Genomic DNA, 21,990 nt, shown 5'->3' with positions numbered 1-21,990 from the left:
AGAACACAGTGCATCAGACAGAACACCCTGCATCAGACAGAACACCATGCATCAGACAGAACACCCTGCATCAGACAGAACACCCTGCATCAGACATAACATCCTGCATCAGACAGAACACAGTGCATCAGACAGAACACCCTGCATCAGACAGAACACAGTGCATCAGACAGAACACCCTGCATCAGACAGAACAGACAGAACACAGTGCATCAGACAGAACACAGTGCATCAGACAGAACATCCTGCATCAGACAGAACATACAGTGCATCAGACAGAACACAGTGCATCAGACAGAACACCCTGCATCAGACAGAACCTCCTGCATCAGACAGAATATCCTGCATCAGACAGAACACAGTGCATCAGACAGAACACAGTGCATCAGACAGAACATCCTGCATCAGACAGAACACAGTGCATCAGACAGAACATCCTGCATCAGACAGAACACAGTGCATCAGACAGAACACAGTGCATCAGACAGAACATCCTGCATCAGACAGAACACAGTGCATCAGACAGAACATCCTGCATCAGACAGAACATCCTGCATCAGACAGAACACAGTGCATCAGACAGAACACAGTGCATCAGACAGAACACAGTGCATCAGACAGAACATCCTGCATCAGACAGAACACAGTGCATCAGACAGAACACAGTGCATCAGCCAGAACACCCTGCATCAGACAGAACATCCTGCATCAGACAGAACACAGTGCATCAGACAGAACATCCTGCAGCAGACAGAACACAGTGCATCAGACAGAACACAGTGCATCAGACAGAACACCCTGCATCAGACAGAACCTCCTGCATCAGACAGAATATCCTGCATCAGACAGAACACAGTGCATCAGACAGAACACAGTGCATCAGACAGAACATCCTGCATCAGACAGAACACAGTGCATCAGACAGAATATCCTGCATCAGACAGAACACAGTGCATCAGACAGAACACAGTGCATCAGACAGAACATCCTGCATCAGACAGAACACAGTGCATCAGACAGAACATCCTGCATCAGACAGAACATCCTGCATCAGACAGAACACAGTGCATCAGACAGAACATAGTGCATCAGACAGAACATCCTGCATCAGACAGAACATCCTGCATCAGACAGAACACAGTGCATCAGCCAGAACACCCTGCGTCAGACAGAACATCCTGCATCAGACAGAACACAGTGCATCAGACAGAACACAGTGCATCAGCCAGAACACCCTGCGTCAGACAGAACATCCTGCATCAGACAGAACACAGTGCATCAGACAGAACACAGTGCATCAGACAGAACATCCTGCATCAGACAGAACATCCTGCATCAGACAGAACACCCTGCATCAGACAGAACACCCTGCATCAGACAGAACACAGTGCATCATACAGAACACCCTGCATCAGACAGAACACCCTGCATCAGACAGAACATAGTGCATCAAACAGAACACCCTGCATCAAACAGAACACCCTGCATCAGACAGAACACCCTGCATCAGACAGAACATCAGTGCACCAGACAGAACACAGTGCACCAGACAGAACACCGTGCATCAGACAGAACACCATGCATCAGACAGAACACAGTGCACCAGACAGAACATTCTGCATCAGACAGAACACCCTGCATCAGACAGAACACAGTGCACCAGACAGAACATTCTGCATCAGACAGAACATCCTGCCCCAAGTCAGCCTCTTATCTGACTGTGTGCTCTGTGTATATGATGGAGAGATTAAAGGAAGTGTGTGTGTGTGTGTGTGGTCCTGCATATTGGTATTTGATTGTGTGTGTGTGTGTGTGTGTGTGTGTGTGTGTGTGTGTGTGTGTGTGTGTGTGTGTGTGTGTGTGAAAGAGAAAGAGAAAGAGAAAGAGGTGTGTGTGTGAGATATAGTAGGTTTCAGAGGTACATTGCATGAAAGCACTTGTTCTGAGTGGTTATCACAGATCAGAACAGATACTCATTTATGAAGAGTTTGGCATGCTCCCAGGCAGAGTTACCAGATATAAAGTACAGTATGCATCATTCACATAGTCACTCTCTAATAGCACAACTCCTAGGAGTAGAACACACTTGAGTTTTCTTTCACAGTAAAATCGTCTCTCACTTAAACACTGGATGGTAGAAGAGAGCAGTTTTTCAGTATGCATAACTTTACAAACTCAAGAAGATACACGACTCACCCTGGTGGACATAAATTGATACTACAAAGTCTTAACCAAGGTTTTGGGTGTTTCCAGTTCACTCTGAAGGTATGCTAGCCCAAACATAGACCTCTTTATTATTTATTTCATTTATTAATAAGACTAGGTCTAATTGCATTCCATAGTGAATGTGTTCGAGAGAACTCACAACCAAATCTGTAACTGTGTAGCAGCATGTGTTCTACGCCTCAATGTTATCGAGTTGCAATTATCGAGTTGCAATTATCGCCTGACACCCAAAAGTACTCGTTACATTTTGAAAGCTTAGCGGGACAGGAAAATGGTCCAATTCACACACATAAAGAGAACATCTCACTAAACATACATGCTTCATTTGTAAATTATTGTGTTGGAGTGTGCCCTATCTATCTGTATATATATATATATATATATATATATATATAATATATTTTAAACAACTAATTCACTGACGTCAGTTCAATTATTTGAATTCTATTTGGTTCAAGTTTTTTTCTGTGAGCTCAATGTGCAGTTTCAGTAAAGATACATTAGATCAAGCCTGATCTGTGAAATGTAGTAGGAAGTTGTAGTTTCCAACAGGCCAATATTCTACATAGTTAGGTGCAGAAAACGTGGCAATTAACTACAATGACCATAACCCATTGCACGCCTGCTTAAACGTGCCCAATTTGTGTGGAGCAGACATGGAGACGGCCCATGTATGCTAGGGGTGCACCACACAGTGAAACACCGCTTCCCATTCATTTTCAATGGAAGGAAAGCGGTGAGAAGCGGGTTGTACGAGGAGAGAAGATAGAACCCGTGATCGACATGATCTAAGTGATTCATAGTTGGTATTCAGCAAACATAAAAGTATGCCTTATTTACTTTGAAGAACTACTAAAATAGTGATTTTGTCAGACAGCATAGGCAGCAGCGCTATAGAGATGAGATGATGACTTTGAATTAAGTAATAAAGTCATCAACTAAAACAAATATTTTATTAAATTAATGTAAATAAATGATGGTTAATAAGTGATAAGCATTAATGGGCAGTCACTACCATCTTGGGACTTTTATTAATTGTTTTATTCAGTGTTGTTACAGCATTCAACCCACCTAATGCATAGAGCATTTCATTTTTTAATTTTTTTATTGAAACCGAAAATAATTTTTTCATAACGAACCCCAAACTGAACCGACCTCAAAAAGCACTAATCGCTCAGCACTAATATTTATCATTCTCCATCCCTTGATGTGTTTCATGTCTCCTTTCTTCTGTTGATTAACATGTCTCTCTCCTCCTCCTCAGGGCCAACCTGGTCCTCTTGGCCCGCAGGGACCCAATGGGCCTCCAGGGGGCCTAGGGGATCCAGGAGTCCAAGGAGTCCAAGGAGAGAAGGGCGACCGGGGCAGAGGAGGCTTCATCGGCCCCAAGGGTTCTGTGGTGAGGAACATTGACGGGAGAATTCTTCACTAGAGAGCTCAGACTCTGGCTTAGTAGTGTGTCCACCCATCAAGTGTTGGTATGGACTTGTATAAGTGTTTTTCATTTCTCCTCAGGGGATGACTGGTGTTCCTGGGTTTTCTGGATCTGACGGTATTCCTGTAAGTGGGATAATATTGGGATTTTTTTTCTCCAAACAAATAAATAGCAGACACACCCATGCCAATAAATAATCTATTGTTGTCTTGTTAATACTGTAAGTAGTCTTAATACAACATGCAATGATGTTGTAAAGGTCTGTCATTAACTCCTCCATATCATCTCCAGGGCCATCCAGGACAGGCAGGGACTCGTGGGAAACCTGGAGCAGACGGGTGCAACGGAACACATGGAGATTCAGGGTTGTCAGGGAAACCAGGCTACGATGGCCAACCCGGGTATAATGTACGTATGAACCCAGTGATGTCACCAGCAGTTGCGATTTTAGTATGTACATCTTGGTGGGCAAACAAAATATATATATTTTTTACATGCATGCCAGCAAAGCCACTACGCAACACAACACTAAACAATACATTAATTGCACTATAACGGTGACAAACGGTGCCCACAAACTGTTAGGGCCTAGATAAAGCTGTCCCAACAGCAGAGTCCCAACAGCAGTCCCAACACCTTACCACTGCTACACCTGGCTATCAGCGGAGTCTTGTCTGGCAGTTCATTCAGCCTCATTTACTGCATTTAAAAAAACATAGCTGATATGGCTGACTTGCTGAAACTAATGAGGTTTCTAGTGACAATTGAAATGTACAAGCTATGGCATAAGGGGACGACAAGCGCATAAGAGGCAATCTGTTATTTCGATTAAGCGAGCTCGGACGGATGTAGTCAATATAACTATTTGTTAATTATTTTTTAAATATACAGCAACTGAATTCAGAACATGGGGTGTTCTTACAGTATTCTCCCCGTACACCAAGTCAGAACCATAGGATAAATAAAGGAGGCTTATAAGCAGACAATGAAAGCTCTTACAATATTTGATTATTACATTTCTCTAAAACAGGCTATAGGCTACATGTGCACCACCACATGTGCACCAAGTCAGAACAGTAGGTGAAATTAAGAGGGGAAAGGGACCAAATTATTAGGGTGAGGCACATGGGCTACTAACATCTTACTACACAACAAACACTTAGTATTACTTTCTTAGCTACAGTATACATATCTCCCTTGTATATTATATAATTTATGCAGCAGCGTACAAAACATTTTTGGACTCAACTTGTTGTGCTATGCTCACTTGAACAGGAAGGTGGCGCGGCGGTCCTTCATAGGCACATTTTGTCATCAAACTTTGTCATCAAAGTCTGTCATTCTCTGGATTTAGGGTGCTTCCAAGACAACTGGGAACTCAGAAAAAAACAAGGCTGAAACATGATGACGTCAGTGATCTTCAGGTCAAAGCTGTAGAAAGAGGCCCCGAGTTCCAATTCCGAGTTGGATGACCATTCAAAACATTTTCTCCCAGTCGGAGCTAGTTTTTTTCAGAGTTCCCAGTTGTCTTGAACTCACCGAGTTCAGATTTCCCAGTTCCAAGTTTCCAGTTGTTTTGAGCGTAGCAGAAGTCATGCTGGATAGACAGTATGGCCACAGTTGAATGTTTATCCTTTTAAGCTTGGAACAGAGACCCTTAAACCCAGACTTGGGACCACACACCCACTCCACTGAATAGCAGGCTAGTGATTGCTTTGCAATGCTTGCAGTTAGCCACTGATTCCTTCCAAACCACTAATTGTTGAATTTGCGAATTCCAATTTGTTGTGCAATGTTTATGGCTGATGAGCACCGATACATTTTAACTAACATTTCTCGTCATATGACAAGGATTAAAAATAATTTGCCAGTAGATTGTTGACTTGATTCATGATGATGACTGCTAGCTTGCCAATCAAAGCTACTGTAGATATAATGTGATTTAATGTAATTTTATCTGTGGCCAATGACCCTTCTTGGATGGGTACTTCTAATGTAACTCTATGCCAGCACCGAAGGGGCTTGAATTTTCAAGCTCTTCCCTTAGAATTGGCGGTGACGTAGTGTCCCCATGAGTGACAGAACACTGAGCCAATCACAGCGTAACTAGCGAATATTACCCAATCACCTCGCAACTAGAGAACATTACCAACCCCTATGCTCCGTATTTTCCGCTGGATGCCCCACCACCACAGAAAGCACTGAGCTAGGCTGAAACTGAGCTCCGCTAAAAAGGTGTAGTTCTAAACAGGTGGGGCAGAGCCCTGAAAGACAGGTCACCAGAGACGTTTGTAGAGATATCAAGGATTCCACCTTGTAGTCTGAGACGGTGAATAACTCCGTCTCCTTCATTTGATCTTTTCATTTTATTTTTTACCCCCGCCCGCACCCCTTCCTCTCTCTCTCTCTTTCTCTCTCTCTTCTCTTTCTCTCTCTCTCTCTCTCTCTCTCTCTCTCTCTCTCTCTCTCTCTCTCTCTCTCTCTCTCTCTCTCTCTCTCTCTCTCTCTCTCTCTCTCTCTCTCTCTCACAGGGTCAGGCAGGCAGAAAGGGACAGAAGGGAGACACTCTGGAGCTTAGTGTGTTCATGGAGCGGTTCAGGGTAAGAGAAGAGGGTTAGAGAACTGTGGGATAGACCTGCTATCAGTACTACAGTATTATCAATGTGTGTATTTTCTACAGGGAGATTCAGGACAGCCCGGATATCCTGGATTTGTTGTAAGTATGGCGCCGCCGCCTTTCCCTGTCACTCTAAAGTTATGGTACAAGATAGCCAGCGTCATTATACTATATATATACACTGCTCAAAAAAATAAAGGGAACACTTAAACAACACAATGTAACTCCAAGTCAATCACACTTCTGTGAAATCAAACTGCCCACTTAGGAAGCAACACTGATTGACAATAAATTTCACATGCTGTTGTGCAAATGGAATAGACAACAGGTGGAAATTATAGGCAATTAGCAAGACATCCCCAATAAAGGAGTGGTTCTGCAGGTGGTAACCACAGGCCACTTCTCAGTTCCTATGCTTTCTACGGAGTCTACAACCCACACAACTGTCTCAGGTAGTGCAGCTCATCCAGGATGGCACATCAATGCGAGCTGTGGCAAGAAGGTTTGCTGTGTCTGTCAGCGCAGTGTCCAGAGCATGGAGGCGCTACCAGGAGACAGGCCAGTACATCAGGAGACATGGAGGAGGCCGTAGGAGGGCAACAACCCAGCAGCAGGACCGCTACCTCTGCCTTTGTGCAAGGAGGAGCAGGAGGAGCACTGCCAGAGCCCTGCAAAATGACCTCCAGCAGGCCACAAATGTGCATGTGTCTGCTCAAACGGTCAGAAACAGACTCCATGAGGGTTGTATGAGGGCCCGACGTCCACAGGTGGGGGTTGTGCTTACAGCCCAACACTGTGCAGGACGTTTGGCATTTGCCAGAGAACACCAAGATTGGCAAATTCGCCACTGGCGCCCTGTGCTCTTCACAGATGAAAGCAGGTTCACACTGAGCACATGTGACAGACGTGACAGAGTCTGGAGACGCCGTGGAGAATGTTCTGCTGCCTGCAACATCCTCCAGCATGACCGGTTTGGCGGTGGGTCAGTCATGGTGTGGGGTGGCATTTCTTTGGGGGGCCGCACAGCCTCCATGTGCTCGCCAGAGGTAGCCTGACTGCCATTAGGTACCGAGATGAGATCCTCAGACCCCTTGTGAGACCATATGCTGGTGCAGTTTGTCCTGGGTTCCTCCTAATGCAATGCTAGACCTCATGTGGCTGGAGTGTGTCAGCAGTTCCTGCAAGAGGAAGGCATTGATGCTATGGACTGGCTCGCCCGTTCCCCATACCTGAATCCAATTGAGCACATCTGGGACATCATGTCTCGCTCCATCCACCAATGCCACGTTGCACCACAGACTGTCCAGGAGTTGGCGGATGCTTTAGTCCAGGTCTGGGAGAAGATCCCTCAGGAGACCATCCGCCACCTAATCAGGAGCATGCCCAGGCGTTGTAGGGAGGTCATACAGGCACGTGGAGGCCACACACACTACTGAGCCTCATTTTGACTTGTTTTAAGGACATTACATCAATGTTGGATCAGCCTGTAGTGTGGTTTTCCACTTTAATTTTGAGTGTGTCTCCAAATCCAGACCTTCATGGGTTGATACATTTGATTTCCTTTGATAATTTTTGTGTGATTTTGTTGTCAGCACATTCAACTATGTAAAGAAAAAAGTATTTAATAAGAATATTTTATTCATTCAGATCTAGGATGTTATTTTAGTGTTTCTTTTATTTTTTTGAGCAGTGTATATATTAATATATATATATATATATATATATATAACTACTCCATATCAAAAATGACATTGCACTCTGACATTCTATCTTTCTCCATCCTCCCTTCTCACTCTCAGGGTCCTCAGGGTTACCCAGGTCGGTCGGGCTACAGAGGACTCCCAGGACCACAGGTTAGGGGTGTGTGCATGTGCGTGCATATGAATGTGTTGTTGTACCATATACACACTTCTGTGTACTAGATAGATACCCAATCATTTTTCTGGTTTGTTTCCTGACTCAGGGCCCATTAGGGTTCCCTGGCCTTCCTGGACCAAAGGTAAGGTTCTCACATCAACATTTGTACTATGTTTCATCTCTCATAAAAATAAATGGCTAGTGTATGAGATTAAAATAAAATAATAAGGATGGGTTTTAACCTGGTGTGTTTTCTGCTCAGGGCACCATGACCAAAGTGTTGAAGGGGGTCAAAGGAGAAGCGGTATGTGACTGCAGGGACAATTGTATGTTTCAAATAGTTTTATACTGCCCAGCACTTAATGTGTTTGACTTCAAAAAATAATGATTGTCAATGCTGTCCTCATCTCAGCTGCATGATTCTCACTGCACTTCCCTCTCTCACCACAGGGTGAGGCTGGACAGCAAGGTCCCCCAGGGAACTCCACCCATCCTCATACCAGCCCACTTACCGGACCCTATGTCAGTACAGCTCCACACTTTAATATGTTCAAAAATAACAATAAATATTTTGATTGTGTGTGAACTGAATCACTCTAACAATGTTCTGCTTTGTCTCCTCTAGGGCAGAAAGGGTGAAAAAGGGTTGAAAGGTGAAACTGGAGTTGAGGTAAGTGACCTCACTTCTCCTATGGTCTCTATAATGGGGCGGCAGGGTAGCCTAGTGGTTAGAGCATTGGACTAGTAACCGAAAGGTTGCAAGTTCAAATCCCGAGCTGACAAGTTACAAAATCTGTCGTTCTGCCCCTGAACAGGCAGTTAACCCACTGTTCCTAGGCCGTCATTGAAAATAAGAATTTGTTCTTAACTGACTTGCCTAGTAAAATATATATATATTTTTTTAAATACCATGTTCCATCTTGACTGGCTGCATCATCGCTTGGTATGGCAACTGCTTGCCAGACCCTACAGAGGGTAGTGTGTAGGGCCCAGTACATCACTGGGGCCAAAATCCCTGCCATCCAGGACCTCTATACCAGGCGTTGTCAGAGGAAGGCCCTAAAAATTGTCAAAGACTCCAGCCACCCTAGTCATAGACTCTTCTCTTTGCTACCGCACGGCATGCGGTACCGATGCATCAAGTCTGGAACCAACCGGGCCCTGAACAGCTTCTACTCCCAAGTCATAAGGCTGCTAAATAGTTAGTTACATAGTTAACCTAACAGCTACCCGGACTATCTACATTAGCCCACTTTTTTGTCTCATCACATACGCTGTTGCTACTGTTTATTATCTATCCTGTTGTCACTTCATTCCTAGTTATAGGTACATATCTACCTCAATTACCTCGTACCCCTGCACATAGACACGGTACTGCTACCCTGTGTAGCCAAGTTATCGTTACTCATTGTGTATTTATTATACATTTTATTATTACCTGTTATTACTTTTCTATTATTTCTCTATTTTCTGTCTCACTACATTGTTGGGAAGGGCCCGTAAGTAAGCATTTCACTGTTAGTCTACACTTGTTGTTTACGAAGTATGTGACAAATAAAATGCGATTGAATCAATACTTATCAGGCTGACAACAAAGGAGAGACTGGGATTATGGGGATGCCTGGGCAAAGGGTTAGTATCACACAAACATTATACTGTACAAATTACACATACATTATTATACCTTATTGAACCCTTCTTTGCTGCTTGTTGAATATCCTTGTGTGTTCTTTCAGGGTGTCCCTGGTCGGGATGGAGAGCAAGGACTAAGGGTATGTTTGAGTGGCATAACAATGCCAAGATCTCCATATTATTGCAGTCAGTATTATGTGTTGGTCTTTGTGGGCTAATAGAGATGTTACAGTTGTATCTTTTGTGCTCTTGATGGTGCTGGACACCTTTCTCATAAACTCTCTCCCGCGGTCTTTTCCTTTAGGGGGACCTTGGAGAACCAGGATTTAGGGGCAGAGATGGCCAAAAGGTGATCCTACAGTTGATACACACATCAAAACACTGTGATACTATCAGATCTTTGATTGGACAGTGGTCCATTCTAAACTTTCATTCAAATCCGAACACGCAAGCTATATACATGTGGTAGATTTTAACAGATGGGGATTATTTTTAGGGTGCCATCGGAGAACTTGGGGAGTTGATCTATTATGAAGGTCCCTCAGAAGGGCCTAACAGAGGTATGATTAGCCAATCAACTCATCAATCACTTTTCTATCAGCATCAACTATCAATATATAGTATCGTCTTTCTCCACGTAGTCAGCCTTTCATTGAATATGATGTTGAACATTAAAGACTAGCTTGTAGAGTTGTTATAATATATTGCTTACTGTTTTATTGTTATAATACTGATCGTTATATTGCTACTGATTGATGTCCATGTTGGGGTGGGGATGTAGTTGGTCCCCCTGGACAGCTGGGACCCCAGGGAGAGATGGGTTTGCAGGGGGAGAAAGGTCTGCCGGGCCGGGCTGGACCTCCTGCTAGGAAGAGTGATAGTCAAATACAAGGTCAGTACCAAACCCTTACTTATCTAGTCAGTGGCCAGTAGTGTTAGAAGGTTTTTTACACTAGTTACAGTGATGTAGATCTATTGTACTTAATATGGTATAATAACAATTATTATAATTGTATTGTTAACAAGTTGTGCACTGTTTTATCTCCCTTATCCCTCATGCGCCAACAGTGGAGTACCTGTGGGGTCCGTTCGGGGAACCGGGGATAAAGGGAGAGACGGGCCCACCTGGAGAGCCAGGTATCCCTGCTCTCAGCCCCGGACCCCCAGGTATCGGCGGAATATCTGGGTTGAGGGGCCCACCTGGACCACCAGGATCATGTGAGTGTGGACATAAAATATCAATATGAATCTCTTTCATTAAAAGGTTGTTTAGTATGATGGAATGATATTAAAGGAATTGTTGTGAGTTGTAAATGTGTTTCTTAATATGTGTTTGTGTCAAAATATCTGCAGGGGCGGACTTCTACAAGGGATTTGCTGGGTCGAGAGGGCGGCCAGGCTCTGCGGGGAGAAAAGGACTGAAAGGTTAGAGTGTGTGATTATTCAGACATGTAATCCGTGATGTACGTTTGTGCGCTGAATGCTCACATGTTATGTCTTACAGTACAGCTGATCTGAGTTGTGTATGTGTTTTAGGTGATCACGGGTTGTGTGAGTGTAACATTGTCCACTCTCCTCCGGGCCTGCCTGGCCCTGCTGGCAGCCAAGGCGACCCTGGAATGAGTGGCGAGTTTGGTCAGCAGGGCGAGCCAGGCGAGCCAGGACCCCAAGGTGTCATCGGACTGCCTGTAAGAACAACTATCACCACCTCAGCTTGACAACGTCTACCTCGTAACAAATATCACACATCACTTTCAGTAGGGCAACGTTCATCTTAAACATTTCTCTTAATATTTTCTTTCCCTCTCCAATTCTCTCTCACTGGCTTCCTATTCCCCTACTATATGTCCCGTATTTCTTTCCTCCATAGGGGTTCCCTGGTGCCACAGGACAACCGGGTCCAAAGGGCAGGAAGGGCGAGTTAATTTGGGCCAAAGAGAAAGGTGGAGCATTTCTTATTCTTTCACTTTCACACACTTGTATATCCTTTATACAGTGGTGAGTGTGAGACACCATTAAGCAAGTGTATGTGTAAATGAGTGCGTTTGTGTGTGAACTCTACAGGATATGCCGGGGACCCAGGAGACCCGGGTGCGACTGGTGACCCAGGATTGCAAGGCTTCCCTGGGCCAAGAGGGATCAATGGATTCCCTGGGAACCGTGGTCTTTCAGTAAGTGGCCTACTAGTGCAACATAATACCCACTAAAGACCCATTCTTGTCTTTCCCACCATCTACTTTCTCATGGATAACCAGCTGTTCAAGCACCTCAAACACTTTCTACCTGATAATGTGTCTATAATATTAGCTGTTCAAGCCAATGCAGCTGTGTAGATCTTTAGCATTACAGGGACGGATATGTTCTGAGCTATCTGTCCTGTGTTCTCTGTTCTAGGGGGACGCACCCGAGGGACTCACTGGAGAAAAGGGTTATCCTGGCCGGTCGGGTCTCCCTGGGTTGTTTGGACAGATGGGAGAACCGGGACGGGTTCTAGGTGCCACTAAAGGGGTCAGAGGGTTACAAGGCGATGATGGGGAGCCGGGTTACGCTGGTGTCGAAGGTCGAGCTGGAGATCCAGGTGTGTTACCCTCTCCCTCTTTTATCTCTCTTTCTCTCGCTGTCTTTCCCAATCACTCTCTTATCTCTCTTGAACTTTCTCATTCTTTTCTTCTCTATCTACCCTCTCTCCTCCTCCGTTAATTGTGGGGAAAACAGAAAGACTAGTTGTAGTAGGGGGCGGCAGGTATCCTAGCGGTTAAGAGCATTGGGCCAGTAACCGAAAGTTCGCTGGTTTGAATCCCCGAGCCGGCAAGTTGTAAAAAATATTCCGTTCTGCCCTTGAGCAAGGCAGTTGACCCCAAAAAACAAGTGCTCCCCGGGTGCCGATGATATCGATTAATGCAGCCCTCGATACCTCTCTGATTTACTGCATTCAGTCGTGCAAGTGACTAGGTATCCCCTTTCACCATAGTTGTAGACTCCAAGGCCTTGTCATGAATGGGCTGTGCAGAACGTCTTATACCCGTGTGTCCAGAGATGGGCAGTATTTCTGTTACATGTATTTCAATTACTTCTGAGTATTTTGAGTCATTTGTATTACACTGGGCTGAACTAGGGCTCCCGAGTGGTGCAGTGGTCTAAGGCACTGCATCTCAGTGCAAGAAGCGTCACTACGGTCCCTTATTCAAATCCAGGCTGTATCACATCTGGCCGTGATTGGTAGTCCCATAGGGCGGCGCACAATTGGCTCAGTGTCATTCGGTGTAGGCCGTCATTTGTTCTTAACTGACTTGCCTAGTTAAATAAAGGTTTAAAAAAAAAAATTTTTAACCAAAAATACACTTTTGTGGTCCCCTTTCACCCTGCATTGGTATCAGAAGTCTGATGGCACTATGGTGTGATAAGAGTGTCTGCTAAATTAACTAAATATAAACGTAGAATGTAAGTCAGAATGTAAAAATGAACAATTGCAAAGCATGCTTAGTATTATTGTAATGAGCTCTGCCCAGAAACAAGGCCAATCATAATACCCAGTGTGATTTGCAGTTCATTTTGGTATGTTCATATTCACACATAGATTTACATTTTGGTTATTTAGCAGACACTCTTATCCTGAGTGACTTACAGTCAGTGCATTCTAAGGTAGATAAACAACAACACATCAAAGTCATAGCAAGTAAAACGTTTCTGTTACCATTACTGAGAAAGTTGTTGCTGTTCAGGGAGGCTACTTGCAAATGTATTTCTGCATTTTAAAATACAAAATACATGTATTTTAAAGTTTATTTTGATACATTAATATTTATGGTATTTTGTAATTGTATTTGGACATTTTTGCCCATCCCTACTTGTCCATGATTGAAATGATGCTTCCACTTTCCTCATCTCTCTCTCCAGATGAGCCCTGATGCAGTCTGTCTGCATCACTCGAACCAGCCCCAACAGTGCTTGTATGAGATCATGCTTGAGCTTTTCTAACCCTTATGTTGAATGTCTCTCTTTTTCTTTCTCAATCTCTCTTTCCAATCGCTCTTATTGCCATTGAAAGGAGTGTCTGGCTGTAGTCCGAGAGGAGATGAACGACTGAATGACAAAGGTAGCTGGAGTAACAGCATTTTCATTACATTAACCTTTCTCTACTTTTCTACTGGTGCTTTGCTTCCGTGGCCTTTCTGTCTTGGGTTTGTTTACAGTCAGTGAGTATGTTTACATGCACACAAATAATTTGATATTAAACTGATTATGGTAGTAAGCCAAGTATTGCATTAGTCATGTAAACACTTTACTCGGCTTAACTTAATCAGCATAAGGTCATAATCAATGTAAGGATACGCCAATTAAAAACACCTGGTTTTCTAGGCAATCTTTCAAATGATTAGGACATGTAAATGCCTTAATCACAGTAACAATGGTGTATATATGCTCTGCGCATGTGCTTGCACGAGCAGTGCGAGCTTCCTTCTTTTGCGCAAGTGAAGTGAGTTCAGGAAGAAAAGTATTCATCTTAGAAATAGTTTTCACATACAAACTGTATATGTCCGAACTCAGAATCAAATATGCTTCACAAAAATAACATGGTCGCAGTGGTAGAATGTTTATTTTGATTGGTGATTTTCTGCATTTATCAAAGTCCCATCAGGTGGCCTGATTTGAAGTCCCACCAGGTAGCCTGATTTGAAGTCCCACCAGGTAGCCTGATTTGAAGTCCCACCAGGTAGCCTGATTTGAAGTCCCATCAGGCATCCTGATTTCAAGTCCCATCAGGCAGCCTGATTTCAAGTCCCATCAGGCAGCCTGATTTCAAGTCCCACCAGGTAGCCTGATTTGAAGTCCCACCAGGTAGCCTGATTTGAAGTCCCACCAGGTAGCCTGATTTCAAGTCCCATCAGGCATCCTGATTTCAAGTCCCATCAGGCAGCCTGATTTCAAGTCCCATCAGGCAGCCTGATTTCAAGTCCCATCAGGTAGCCTGATTTCAAGTCCCATCAGGCAGCCTGATTTCAAGTCCCATCAGGCAGCCTGATTTCAAGTCCCATCAGGCAGCCTGATTTCAAGTCCCATCAGGCAGCCTGATTTCAAGTCCCATCAGGTAGCCTGATTTCAAGTCCCATCAGGCAGCCTGATTTCAGATGTGTCCATGTAAACAGGATTATTAGGGAAATCATTCTTCAAAGCATGAAATGTTTAAATCAAACTTGTATATTAATCTGACTATTCACAATAACCGTATTATTGTGTGCATGTAACCGTGCTCACTGTGTATAGAGTAAGAGTTAAGTGCACTACTATTTTGTAACTGGTTTCTCCCGTCATAGTCTTGTCTTTGGTTAATTGGCTAATATGTATAAATTATTTTATTTTCGCTATACTCTAATCCACAATCCACACTGGACAACAGTATCGTCGAACCAAGGCAACAAGCAGGCAAACACACAGACGTTTCCACAGATATGTACAGTATGAGATGTGGAGTAGAGCTTCATTAGACAGTAGTGAAACAGCAGTTATAAAAGGAGGACCGTTCTCATCGTAATTATTGATACAATCTAAATATGTCCATTGTGTGTTATTTTTACTCAGGCGATTGTGATGCCGTACCCGGACCACCCGGTATGCCAGGACCACCAGGACCCCAAGGGTTAGTGGGTTTCCCAGGTAAAGTTTCCTTTAAGTTCAGTTTGAGCTTTAGAATGCAAAACAGAAAATGTGTCATATGCCCTGCATGGTCTTTTCCTGTCAAGATCCATGTTTATGATTAACTTCCTGTATGTCCTTTTGTCTGTGCTTCAGGCATCCCAGGTCAAAATGGATTCACAGGTCCACTTGGAGATGACGGGGCCAAAGGAGAGATAGGAGAGCAAGGCATAGGAGGGTCTCCCGGACAGCCAGGTAATCATGTTGCTGCTTTAGCTGTAATAGTAGTCTTTTTGCTCTAGTTACAGACACATAACATCCGATCCCTCTACACAGGTACATTTACTCTCACTTGTAATGGATACACTATAGAGTACTATAGTGCTTTGATACTTATTACATCTTAGTCCAGGTTCTAACCTCCTACCAGCTGATGGTGATAGTTCTGATGGTCTGGTCCTCTCTCAGGTTTCACTGGCCCCCGTGGAGACCTGGGTCAGCCCGGCGCCAAGGGTAAACCTGGAGATCAAGGTCTGCCAGGCCAACAGGGCCGGGACGGGGAGTCCGGGGAAAAGGGACCACACGGGGAGATCTGGGGAGCGTCGACCGGACAAACTGGAGAAGTGGGTCTTCCTGGAGAGCAGGGACCTAAAGGTTTTAGCGGAGAGCCTGGAAACGAGGGCTACCCAGGTGGGTACTACCATAACGTACCAGTGTACTGAAGTTGACATTCAATAAACTACAATGTCTCCACCTTTTCAAGAGTGGTAATGTATAGCTATTGTAATGGCTTCTCTCTCTGCCCGTCTCTCTCAGGGATGGGTGGCATGCCTGGGATGATTGGGTTCAAGGGCGACATGGGTCCTTCAGGTCTACAGGGGGAGCAAGGAAGACCGGGAGCTGCTGGGAAGTACGGCTGGAAAGGTGTACCCGGACAGGTGGGAGTCCATGGACCAACAGGAAGCATCGGACAACCAGGTCAGACACACAATTGACTAATTTCTCTTTTTGCTTTGAAGAGGAACTCTTTGACTCACAGCTAATACACTGTGTATTGGTATCTTCCAGGTTTGAGCGGAGGCAGGGGTGATCAGGGCGACCCTGGCGCCCCGGGGCCAATAGGACTGAAGGGGACACCAGGGGAGTTTGGAGGTCTGGGTGCTGAGGGAAACACCGGACACCTGGGTGACCCTGGAGAGCCAGGACCTACAGGACACTCTGGCCTGCCAGGGTTCAAAGGTTACTTACTATACACATACTATACTCAGTGGAGTCATGTTCTGTCCAATGTTCTAATTATAGAGTTCGTGGTCATATACAGTATGGTCATACTCTGATCACATTCCACATCATTTCCCGATGAAGAGTTGATATGAGGATACAATGTCGCACTGGAGTTTTGCAGTGAGTAATGCTGAAATATGTAATAGCCACATGCTGCTGTAAGGACGTTCCTCCTGACCTGTGATGTCACTTCCTGTTCCAGGTATCAAAGGTTCTATTGGCATGTCAGGGTTTGGAGGTATGCCTGGTGAGTCGGGCCTGAAGGGCTTCTCTGGACAGAAGGGAGAGGATGGCATACCTGGCGGATTTGGACAGAAAGGAATCATGGGCGACTATGGTTCAAAGGGTGAGACTGAACTGTCAATTAGAATGATGTGTCTTTCTGTGCTCTACCACTCTCTTTCCCTGTCTTTCTCTTACTCTTTATCAGATCCTTCTATCTGATTGGACATTCACACTTAAACCAGCTGTCTCCTAGGTGAACGTGGTCTGAGTGGCCTGCCAGGCGAGAAACCCCTCATCCCTCGTCAGATCATCAATGACATGAAGGGGACCAAGGGAGAAGATGGAACCCCAGGACAAATCGGATTTACTGGACCCAGAGGTGATTCATATCCTCCCGCTCTTCTTTATTCACATACTCTCATCCTTCTCTCCTTTTAATTTCACTCCTCTCATTCTCGCCCCTTCTTCACCTTCCCCACTTCTCTTCTACAGGTCCTAAAGGTTTTCCCGGAGTTCCGGGTATGGAGGGCTACCATGGCGTTCCCGGAGACCCCAGCGATGAGAAGGGTTTCCCAGGCAACCCAGGGGCGCAGGGACTTCCAGGGCCAAAAGGAATGCCAGGTCCGACTGGATCAAACGGAATCAGCGGCTTTCCTGGGATGTCTGGTCACAGGGTGAGACCATGTAGTCTGGTTCCCATTGTATCTCTGCTGCAGCCAGCCCCCTTTATTGTTGTTGCTAAACATGTCCTACAAACAGGTTAGACACATCTCTGTCCGATCTAATGTGGTGTTTCTTGTGTTTGTTTCTTAGGGGGAGAAAGGTACCCCGGGTGCCTACGGATCTTCAGGAGATCCAGGAGTGAAGGGTGTCAAAGGTATGACGCCCCTGTCTGTCCCAAATCTCACAGATGGATAAGTACAGTACCGTAGACCACAGGAGGTTGGTGGCACCTTAATTGGGGAGGACGGCTAGTGGTAGTTACTGTAGCGGAAAATAAGTGAAATGGTATCGAACACATGGTTTCTACATGGTTTCTGATGACATTCCATTCGCTCCGTTCCAACCATTATTATGAGCCGTCCTCCCCTCAGCAGCCTCCACTGCCGTAGACGCCAGTAGTCATCCAGACTTCACTTTCCAGCTGTTTCAACTCAGTTTAAGCTTGTCTTTGTTAAGCACTTGGACTTGAAGCAAAAGTCCCAGGACTATTTAACATTTAAATAGAAGAGTGAGTAGTGAAAGGCACTGGCTGAAATACACCTCATTGTTTTCTTCTCCAGGTGAGGAGGGTCCCATAATCGACATGCCTGGATCCACAGGACTGAGGGGGGAGGATGGTTTCCCAGGGGTTCCAGGTGAGTCACTCATTGAGGCTTGCTTCCTTCATTTGCATTAGGAACTGTGGACTGGTGAGAGAAAACACAGTGCACCTGGTGGTGGTAGGCCTCCACCATATTGATAACAGTACAGATGAAGAAAAGGAGTCTAGTTTTACTAAGATGCTGTCTGAGATGCGTTAACATGGTAGCAGTGTTCCTGATGACCTCTGTCTCTCCCTAAAGGTCAGAAAGGCTACATTGGGAATCCGGGAGACAGGGGCGGTGGTGGTTTCCATGGTATTGATGGCATGAAAGGGGGGCTGGGAGAGCCTGGCATAGGAGGACCTCTAGGTAAGAGACTTGACTTCCTACCATGTTGGTCACATTTTTTAAATGAGTGTCATTCATTGCCTGTGTCTGACTGTTGCCTGTATATGACTGTTGTTTGTGTCTGACTGTGGTTGCTGTCTCCAGGATCTGATGGTCAAGGAGGGTTTCAAGGCAACCAGGGTACGAAGGGATGGCCTGGGATCCCCGGAGAATCAGGCACAAATGGACGGCCAGGCTTCCCAGGACAGAGAGGTACACATATACACACACACACACACACACACAAAAGCATGGTTGTGCACACACAACACCTTTGCCTTATCATTGTGTTTGATCTGCTCCTTTCTGCAGGTTTTCCTGGACTGAAGGGTATATTGGGACTGGATGGACTGAAGGGTGAGAAGGGCATCCCTGGACTTCCAGGTCAGGATAACTTGGGAACCCCAGGTGTTCCTGGTGCTAAGGGAACGAGGGGTGAGACCGGTATACCCAACTCAGAGGTCGGGACCCCAGGATCGCTGGGTTTGAAGGGCGTTCAAGGACAACCAGGTTAGTCATTGCGCCAAAAGACACATGGCATCTTTTTGTTACAAGTCTTGGAGGACATTTCGTGTTTCAAAGTATCTAAGACCTCCCCCTTCTTTTTTTGTCCCTTGTACTCAGGTGACCAGGGCCAGGTGGGACCCCCAGGGTTTCAGGGCCCCCAAGGACCACAGGGCACCTCAGACAAACCTGGACCATCAGGAGACCCTGGCTTCCCTGGACCCAAAGGGCTGCCAGGTATAGTAGAGTGGGGAATGCGTGGATTTACAGTAGATTAACTAAGTATCTATCTTCTGGCATGTGGTGTGCATGGTGTGTGGGATGTGTTCGCTTGGTGTGTATTTGGTGTGCTAATAATGATTGTTCTGTTTCATAGGTTTCCCTGGGCCCCGTGGATATCCTGGTGAGCCCTCTCCATACGGAGAGAAGGGTTTAGCTGGCCACTATGGCTTCCCTGGATTCTCTGGTCTGAAAGGAAAGCAGGGGGATCAGGGACCATCAGGCTACAAAGGACAGAGTGGAGTGTCTGGGAAGAAAGGTACAGATCATAGAATTATACTAAACCCGAGTGGGAATTCCGAAATACAATCCATAATTAAGTTTTATTATCCATCGTAGATCGCTGTCTGTTTCACATTTGACAAGGAGGGATTATTGAGCTGGTTACTTTGTACTGAAACAGTCAAATTAGTAACAGCCATGGTTTTTGTCCCAAAGGTGTGAAGGGAGAGCAAGGGATGATGGGAATTCCTGGTAGGTTTGGTTTCCAAGGAGACCGAGGTCCTTCTGGCCCAAAAGGACATACTGGACTCATAGGTAGACATCATCTCTCTCGGTTTGATATCAATCTGCACCTCACTATAATTCACCTGAAAATCACCTACACTATTATTAAAGTTGCCTGTTTAACACGTACAAAATGTGTGTGACCTGGTCTGGTCCTGCAGGTTACCCGGGAGCCCCAGGTAACCAGGGCCCAGCCCCAGTCCCCACCAGGATGCCAGGAGAAAGGGGTGCTCCAGGGCCTCAGGGCATCCGAGGACCAGAGGGGGTACGAGGGGAGACTGGCCCGAAAGGACCCCCTGGAGCTCCAGGTAGGAGGATCCAGCAGCACAACTACCTTATATTGTGTAACAATATTGTTGTATACTTCTCTATGTCAAATGTTGTTCTTTATACAAGTGCTTATGTAGGATTGGCTGACTTTCTTCAATGAATCCCCCCCCCCTTCCCATTTAGGCTACCTGGGCCCCCAGGGGCAGAAGGGGATGCCAGGGGTGGGTGGCAGACCGGGTACCCCTGGGTACCGTGGAAATGACGGAGGGAGGGGCCACCTTGGTCTTCAGGGCATGGAAGGTAGGTACAGTAAGGCAGCCATGCCAGGGAATATAAGGATTACAGCAATCAGGCCTGGATTAAGGGATTAAGAATGGGAGTGAGGCAGGGAGCTAGTTTCCACCAGGGTTTGGGTCACAGTCTTATTTGTCTGAATGAGCCGCAGGTGTTTTATGAGAGAAATTACCCATGGTCTGTAGGGATTATTAGTTATGTAATTAGTTTAGTGCTGAAGGGGCCAGGATTTTAGGTGGCTGATCTGAAATGAATTAAAACCTGTATTCCATTGACAGTTCTCATAGTTCTCTTGTTTTACCTGAAAGCATCGGCGAACCGTGACTATAGGATTTAGGCCTTCAGAGGGACCAAAAATCTTCCAATACATTGTATCAGAAATCTAGGATATAACAGAAAACATAGCTTCACTTAATGCGCCTGACATGATATCTTCTGTAGTCAGACCATTCTAGTTCTAGTGAAGGAGGAACAATGCCTTTTGATGGCATTATCAATGAATCAAACAGGCCTGGCTGCACTTCGGACTGCTGCACACAGAGACAGAACCGGCACAGACGCAACGTGTGACACACAGTATAAAATAATGCAACCAGCCTGGTAGCCTAACACCACTATCACCAATAGCGACAACAGCAGTGTCACATCAAAGGTGACAGGCTTGTGGTGCTGAAAGACCAGCGACCGTAATGCTTGTGCACTTGGTTAAACACATAGACAGGCGACAGCCGTCGCATCAAATATTGTTAAAGAATAAGCAGCCTATTCACTCCAGTAGGCATCAAATCATAACCTTACATAAGCACAACCAATTCATCTCCAGAATGAAATGAACAAACCAGCTATTACTTCCCATTGCAAATACATATATTGTATCACGGTCATCCTACTAACCGGTGATCTAAAGTTTAAATGCAACAATGTCATTATTTCACAGTCATTATTTTCCAAGAGATACTGTAGCTAACAGCAAGCAAGCTGCAACAAAAAAACAGTGCCACTCACCAGATGATGATAATTTGTAAGCGAAGTTTGAAAGATAATCTTGAAAAAGGTGATGCTAATAACTGAGCAACAACATCCACCTTAAAGTTGGGAACAGCTGCTGCAGCCGCTGTGGCCATTGCCACATTACCACAACACAATCTAGGTAATGTTACTTGCATTATGGGAAAACTACAGCTTGCATCACTGATTATTTTCTTTTGCGCTCACTTTAAAAATAAAAAAATCTGTGCTACCTATTGCAAGTCAAAATGTGATTGGTTAATTCCACTGTCACTCCAAAATTCTGTTCTAATACAGTTGAATGGCAGAGGACTTCTGTCCAGCTTCTGAAGGCCATTGGCTGGTTGAGCCAGCTCGATGTTTCTACACAGAGACCACCAAAGAACAATCCTGGATATTTCTTTATCCTCAGTATTAACCTAACCCTTCTCTTTCCAACACAAACAGAAGAGATGAAATCAGAAGATCATTAAAATGATTGTAAAGATGAAAAGAACAATATATACATAGAAGGCCCTCTCGGTTCC

The 21,990-nt window shown here is 45.1% G+C and overlaps 1 protein-coding gene across 1 annotated transcript in view; it reads left to right on the top strand.

The window, feature by feature from the left end:
• Positions 1–21,990, top strand: part of LOC112225026 (collagen alpha-2(IV) chain) — a 111,186-nt gene that overhangs the window by 85,490 nt on the left and 3,706 nt on the right. Inside the window, exons 5-44 of the mRNA XM_042306328.1 lie at positions 3,491–3,625; positions 3,742–3,786; positions 3,953–4,069; positions 6,193–6,261; positions 6,342–6,377; positions 8,078–8,131; positions 8,242–8,277; positions 8,398–8,439; positions 8,586–8,657; positions 8,761–8,805; positions 9,720–9,767; positions 9,872–9,907; positions 10,072–10,116; positions 10,264–10,327; positions 10,549–10,659; positions 10,836–10,985; positions 11,121–11,192; positions 11,304–11,455; positions 11,638–11,710; positions 11,832–11,938; positions 12,162–12,345; positions 13,816–13,863; positions 15,348–15,422; positions 15,558–15,656; positions 15,870–16,091; positions 16,218–16,379; positions 16,470–16,640; positions 16,888–17,031; positions 17,164–17,289; positions 17,403–17,584; positions 17,724–17,787; positions 18,194–18,268; positions 18,476–18,583; positions 18,707–18,814; positions 18,914–19,111; positions 19,226–19,342; positions 19,482–19,643; positions 19,823–19,921; positions 20,053–20,199; positions 20,345–20,461. Of these exons, the coding sequence (XP_042162262.1) occupies positions 3,491–3,625; positions 3,742–3,786; positions 3,953–4,069; positions 6,193–6,261; positions 6,342–6,377; positions 8,078–8,131; positions 8,242–8,277; positions 8,398–8,439; positions 8,586–8,657; positions 8,761–8,805; positions 9,720–9,767; positions 9,872–9,907; positions 10,072–10,116; positions 10,264–10,327; positions 10,549–10,659; positions 10,836–10,985; positions 11,121–11,192; positions 11,304–11,455; positions 11,638–11,710; positions 11,832–11,938; positions 12,162–12,345; positions 13,816–13,863; positions 15,348–15,422; positions 15,558–15,656; positions 15,870–16,091; positions 16,218–16,379; positions 16,470–16,640; positions 16,888–17,031; positions 17,164–17,289; positions 17,403–17,584; positions 17,724–17,787; positions 18,194–18,268; positions 18,476–18,583; positions 18,707–18,814; positions 18,914–19,111; positions 19,226–19,342; positions 19,482–19,643; positions 19,823–19,921; positions 20,053–20,199; positions 20,345–20,461 (4,117 nt within the window). The remainder of the gene's footprint in view (positions 1–3,490; positions 3,626–3,741; positions 3,787–3,952; positions 4,070–6,192; positions 6,262–6,341; positions 6,378–8,077; positions 8,132–8,241; positions 8,278–8,397; positions 8,440–8,585; positions 8,658–8,760; positions 8,806–9,719; positions 9,768–9,871; positions 9,908–10,071; positions 10,117–10,263; positions 10,328–10,548; positions 10,660–10,835; positions 10,986–11,120; positions 11,193–11,303; positions 11,456–11,637; positions 11,711–11,831; positions 11,939–12,161; positions 12,346–13,815; positions 13,864–15,347; positions 15,423–15,557; positions 15,657–15,869; positions 16,092–16,217; positions 16,380–16,469; positions 16,641–16,887; positions 17,032–17,163; positions 17,290–17,402; positions 17,585–17,723; positions 17,788–18,193; positions 18,269–18,475; positions 18,584–18,706; positions 18,815–18,913; positions 19,112–19,225; positions 19,343–19,481; positions 19,644–19,822; positions 19,922–20,052; positions 20,200–20,344; positions 20,462–21,990) is intronic.

This window comes from Oncorhynchus tshawytscha, linkage group LG26 (genome assembly GCF_018296145.1).
Source record: "Oncorhynchus tshawytscha isolate Ot180627B linkage group LG26, Otsh_v2.0, whole genome shotgun sequence".
Lineage (NCBI taxonomy): Eukaryota > Metazoa > Chordata > Actinopteri > Salmoniformes > Salmonidae > Oncorhynchus > Oncorhynchus tshawytscha.
This window is presented reverse-complemented; position numbering and strand designations above follow the sequence as displayed.